The 6,000-nt window shown below is 37.2% G+C and overlaps 1 protein-coding gene across 1 annotated transcript; it reads left to right on the plus strand.

The window, feature by feature from the left end:
* The first annotated feature begins 3,045 nt into the window (after positions 1-3,045).
* LOC117621751 (tyrosine aminotransferase-like) lies at positions 3,046-5,598 on the plus strand. The gene is made up of 4 exons (XM_034352303.1): positions 3,046-3,100; positions 3,365-3,612; positions 5,106-5,444; positions 5,569-5,598. The coding sequence occupies exons 1-4, from the start codon at positions 3,046-3,048 to the stop codon at positions 5,596-5,598; spliced, it is 672 nt and encodes a 223-aa protein (XP_034208194.1).
* The last annotated feature ends 402 nt before the right edge of the window (positions 5,599-6,000 follow it).

Below are 6,000 nucleotides of genomic sequence, written 5' to 3' on the forward strand. Positions count from 1 at the left end.
TCAAGGAGAGAGAGAGTTGTCCGCGCGCGAAGAGAGAGAAAGCCAATTTCAGATTTTCTATACCCAAGTTTGAAGTATTTACAAGTTTGCCACTGAACTAGTTTTGGTCGCCATTTCTTCGTTACAACTCCGATCCAAGCCTATCGCATGTCTACGGACTCATCTTAGTACGACCTACGTAACCATACCACTCGTTATCCCATAATCCTTCTGGATGAGAAAATGACCAAACTACCCCTATCCTAAGGGTAAATTCGTAATTTCAATTAAATACTTTAAATGGTTAATTAAATTTGGAGTCGGGGTGTTACAGGAAGATAAGGAGATATGGAATAAGAAAATGTGGTGTCTTGAGTAAATTTCCAATTGCTCGACAAAAGCTTGGTCGCATTCCTGGATGGTATGTTTGCTGGGTTGAAGGTGCCTCATTTTATAGGCAGTGGAACTAGGGGTGGCAATTTCGGATACGACCCGATACACGACTCGAAACCCGCACGAGAAATTAGCGGGTTCAACCCGCACGATAAAAAAACAGGTCAATTTCGGGTCAACCCGTTCTGACCCGTTTAATAAACGGGTGGGTTTCGGGTCAACCCGCTATAATACTTTTCTAACCCGTTTATTAAACGGGTCGTGTCACGGGTCGTGTCAACCCGTGTACAACACACTAACCCACTAAAAAATAAAGACAAATGGAGATTTCAAAACACACACAAGGGGTTTCGAACTCCTACCATCTTCATTTCTCTCAAACACCTTATCCACCATGCTACAAACAATTTTGTGATTTTATAGTATACCTTTTGATATTTATAATGTTTCTTTTTCTTTTGTGTTTTCCTTTCTTTTCGGTCTCTCTTCTCCTCTTCTTTTTTTTTTTTTTTTTTTTCGTTCTTTCTTCTTTCTCCCTTTTTTTCTTCTTCTCTCTTTTCCTTTCCTCTTCTCTCCTTTTTTTTTTCTTCTTTCTTTTCTTTCTCTTTAGTTTTCTCTCATCTTTCTTTTCTCTTTCTTTCCTTCAATCTTCTCTCCTCTCTCTCTCTCTCTCTCTCTCTCTCTCTATTTTTCTTTCTTTCTTTTCCTTCCCTCTTCTCTCATCTCTCTAACTTTTTTTTTCTTTCTTTTCCTTATATTTTCTCTACTCTCTCTGTTTTTTTTAATTTAAATTTTTTCGGTTGTGGGTTTTGTAACATGCATGTTATTATTTATGAACCCGTTACACGACTCGAAACCCGCACGATAAAAGACGACCCGAACCCGACACGACACGTTTATTAAATGGGTTGGGTTCGGGTTGAGCATTCTTGACACGTTTATTATTCCGACACGACACGACCCGTTGCCAGCCCTAAGTGGAACCCTCGATTTTATTAAGCTTCTGCCCATTTTTCCTTCACTTTCTTCCATTTGATCTTATTTGGTGAAACTTTCCCAGCCTGAGCGCATAGGCAAGAAGCTTTTTGGAGTTCCAAGATCTTCACACAGTTGGACTTCTTCATGTAGGTGAGGCGCCGCCCACTTTTCTTCTTGGTTTTCCTATTTGATCTTGCAGAAGAAATAAAAAAGGGTAGGGGCGTTAATCTTATGGGTATTCCTCCTACACATGTGAATTTCCTCTGGTTTTTGCAGTGGCTTACCAATTGACTTGGTTTTGAGGCTTTTGACAATGCTAAATACGATGCTAGATATTTTATAAAGTGCTGGGCTAGGCTTTTTCCTAAGGCATTGGGTCATTGGAATTTTATCTCCAGTGGCTTGCGAGTTTGGCTTGGTTTCGTCAAGCTGCTGGAAGTAACCTATTTGCTTTGTTTTTTGACAAGGTGCTGGATGTCTTAGCTGATGTGGGACTTTCTTATGCGGTGCAGACCATTGGATATTCTCCTAAGGCATTGGGCCACTTTTCTCTCTTTCTTGATTACCCATGTGTTTGGGCTCAAGAAATAAGCTTGAGTTTTAGTGCTCCCAAGTAGACCAAAACTTCCATCCCTTGAACCCTCAATGGGCCTCGTGAATACTTGTAACCATCCATACCTCAACCTACTCAGCAAGTCCCAGGCATTTGCTTGGCTTGGACCCACTTAACCTTGTAGCGTGGTTTGGTGTCAAAATAACGGTCTTTTGCTTGGCATTGAGTGCTTATTTGGCGTGCTTATGCTCGAGTTCTACCACGTTGTAAGAGGCTATGGCTAGGCCAGGTGGCACTTAACAAGTCAGTTAGCGTGGGTTCACTGAGCCAATGAGTTTTACGGGCTCGTTTTGACCTTTCTGCGTGGCAGGCTGCTTTGCACTTGGGGTGGCATGTGGACCACAACTTGTGCAAGCGCGAAAGACAAATTCTTGCATATCCCAGTTGGGATTTTTCCCCAGTTAAGCGTTGTGCTGGGCTAGAAATATGTTTGAGCCAACTTTAGATTTTTTGGACCTCAACACAACTTATTCACGTGTTAACTCGGGGATCAAAACTTTAAGTGAAGAAAAGGGGAAAAAGTATTATGTTCTTTTACCAAAGTAATATTATATTGTGCAGGATCGTATAAAGAAAAAAAATATATTTGGCACAAAAATATTCAATTAATGAAAACACATTTTGGTTTGAAAAAGAAACATGTTTTGGGGCAACCTGTTGTTCACCTTTTCGCAGGGTTGCCTAGTATTTTTATGTGTTTAACGTAGACAATTGTGGCTACATGACAAATCACATAATTGTAACCTAGTAGCTAGTACAATATTCTCTTACTACATGACAAAAACTAGCTTTGAATTTACTTTGTAAATTTTAGAATTAATGCCTTAAAGTTAAAATATCAAGAATTCCTTGTGACTATTTGTAGCAGTAAAATAAAATAAAAAGTTTAGCGTGTAGGTAATTTCGTATAGTAAATAAATAATTGTGGAGCCCACAATTTCATAAATAAAAAATTACCAAGCCCTTTGTGCCTAATCCAAATTTTCTATAAATATAAGCCCTGCTTGGTCACGCTCTCCTCACGCTTGAAGCCCTCCTATATAAACCCAACACCACCCACCAAAACCATTGCAGCTTCCACCATGGAAAATGGTTCGCAGCGGAAATGGCAGTTTGAAGGGAACGAAGAGCTGAACAGTGCGGCAATCTCCGTCCCCGGAGCTCTCGCGATGCTAATGAATAATGTTAACAACCCAAATGATCAGGGGCGAAGCTAGAATTGTAAAGTTAGGGGGGCCAAAGTAAAAAATACAAGTATATAAAATACCTAAGTATTCAATAATTACATGTTTAGAGCAAAACATTTCTATTTTAGTCATGTCTAATTTGTTTTAGAGGGAACTTTAACTTAAATTATAAGTAGTTTATTACAAATTTTATATGTTATATATAATATAATAGAGAAAGAGATAAAAATTTGGGAGGGCCAGGGCCACTCCAGGTCTAGGAGTGGCTCTGCCACTGCAGATGACGGTGATCATCATCCGCAGCGGCCCACCATTATGCTGGGCTGCGGTGACCCTACTGAGTTCCGGTCATTCTGGACTACTCAGTCGGCTGTTGACGCCGTCACAGATGACCTCCAGTCCTTCAAGTTCAACTCTTATTGTCTGACGGGCAGTGTCCTTGAGGCAAGAAGGTATGCATGCGTATGTTCTGGTTTAATCTAAAGCTTGGAGACTCATTTCATTTATTTGCTGCTTAATTTCTTATAATTATTTTACTCCAATCCCTTTTAAATTGGGAAATTCACTATTATACCCAATATAAGGGTCCAAATTATAAAAATACCCCATATAAAATAGACTTTAGAAACACACCCAAAGTCCATTTACAACATAACAAAGAGGCTTTTAACTTCTTATAAATTACAAAACTGCCATCAATTTCTTAAAACAAACCCAACTCAAAAATCTCATAAAAATACTCAAAACACTCAATAAGGCATCAAAGTAATTTAATAATCAATATTAAATTCAATAAGGCCAAATGTTATTTTTTTGATTTTTTTTGAGTTTGTTTATAAAAATTCAATAAGATTTATTTATAATATTAATGTTAAAAATGAATATATTACTAAATATTTCTTTTAAATTTCACGCACGGTTACATCCTCTCCGTCTATGGAGGTAGGGCCAGACTTCCAATGAAATGGACAATTTGCAGTGAAAAGGACTGTCACTTAATTTTTTTATAATAATAATACACCGCCACTCGTTAGTGGTGATCCCACATATACTGTCTGCCACTCAGCGAATATGTCATTTGTTATGGCAAAAGCACCACCACCAAAAGCCAAATGATTTGATTTGTTTTGTTACAAAAAAGATTAGGGAGGAGAAGAGACCCGTGTTCAACTTGGTTGTCTATGGTAGTCTTCAAGTCTTGCAAACGTGACTATTTTTATTAATTTTTTTTTTAAATAAAAGCTATAAGGGAGGAGTTTCTCACATATACATTATCATAATGTTATGGAAGTTCAAACGTGAGACCATTAACCTACAAATTATTTATAAGACTAATGTTCGTCTTCCAAAAATTAATAACAAATAGTTTACATTGATTCACTGATTCTCTATAGAGATGATCAAAGTGATATTGACAAATAGTAAGTATTGGAGACATATATTGCTATATCATATACATATATAAAAATATATGTATATTATATATTAGTCAACCGAAAAGAAAAGAAATTCTCGCACATTCACCTCCCAAACTCATATCTAATAACATGTACCTCAATAACCAGTCTATACGTATATTTGATACATCATCTTCTACAAATCAATCATCTATTGACACATTATTGACATGTTATTGCTAAGTCATGAATGTCATATATATTTATGCGGACATCTGGACGTTATTATAGTGTAGATGCCATGTATTTTCTACTACCTCTCCCTGTTTATAATATATATATATGACATCTGCACGATAATAAAGTGCGGACATCCGAATGAAAGAATAACTGTATATATGTGTGTCTTTATTATATTTTGAAGAGAAAAAACTATAGCTAGTATGAAACCAACCATTTATCTAATTTGAAGTATATGTAAATGATGATCTCTTTAATTTATAGTTAATGAAATATAATGAAATTGATCATGCACTTATATTTGTGATTTCCTAAAAGGCTATTGCAGAGTATCTCTCCCGTGACCTCTCGCACAAGTTACTTGCGGAGGATGTATATCTCACTGGTGGATGCACTCAAGCAATTGAAATCATGGTATCTGTTCTTGCACGATCTGGTTCCAACATTCTGCTTCCAAGGCTTGGTTACCCTCAGTATGAAGCTCGGGCGTCTTTCGACCACCTTGAAGTACGCCATTACGATCTTCTTCCTGAAAAGGGTTGGGAGGTGGATCTTGATGCTGTCGAAGCTCTTGTAGATCACAACACTGCTGCTATAGTTATCATTAATCCTAGCAATCCTTGTGGAAATGTTTTCACCTACCAGCATTTGGAAAAGGTGTGCATATATGTAGTTTCATCCCATACACCCTATCTATGTAAAATGTTCTCTTGCCATACATGATGATTTTGAAGCTTGTGACCATTGATCAGTTTGATTTTTGCTGTAACATGTGATTCAGATTTACAGTCTGACAATAAATCATTACTGAATTATCAATATTTAAACAACTTCACTACTACAAAAAAGCAAAAAGACGACGGTAAATCACCGTCGTGTATTCGGTTTTTCAATGGTCGTGGAATCCACCGTCATCTTTTCCATCATAAACCACGACGCTAAATCACCGTCGTTGTTAAAATATACAACGTCATCAACAAATACAAAACGACGTCTTTGTACTGCAAAAAGATCTAAAAAAGCAGTCGAGGATGAGAATAGACGACCAACTCTCTAAAAAAACCGTCGTTAAAAAGGAAAAATATGACACATATTAACAGAACAAGGCCGCAAGATAGACATACAACGACGAAAATTAAAATAAGACGCCGTTAAATATCATTTTCACGACAATAAAAAATATGACGTCTTTAAATACATTAGATGACGACGT

This window comes from Prunus dulcis, chromosome 3, assembly GCF_902201215.1.
Source record: "Prunus dulcis chromosome 3, ALMONDv2, whole genome shotgun sequence".
In the NCBI taxonomy this organism is placed as follows: domain Eukaryota; kingdom Viridiplantae; phylum Streptophyta; class Magnoliopsida; order Rosales; family Rosaceae; genus Prunus; species Prunus dulcis.

Bases quoted from the DNA above. Each gene is read 5' to 3' on its own strand.
- LOC117621751 (XM_034352303.1), top strand. From the start codon at position 3,046: ATGGAAAATGGTTCGCAGCGGAAATGGCAGTTTGAAGGGAACGAAGAG. The intron at 3,101-3,364 runs GTGCGGCAATCT...ATAATATAATAG, and splicing joins AGGGAACGAAGAGCTGAACA to AGAAAGAGATAAAAATTTGG. The intron at 5,445-5,568 runs GTGTGCATATAT...CATGTGATTCAG, and splicing joins CCTACCAGCATTTGGAAAAG to ATTTACAGTCTGACAATAAA.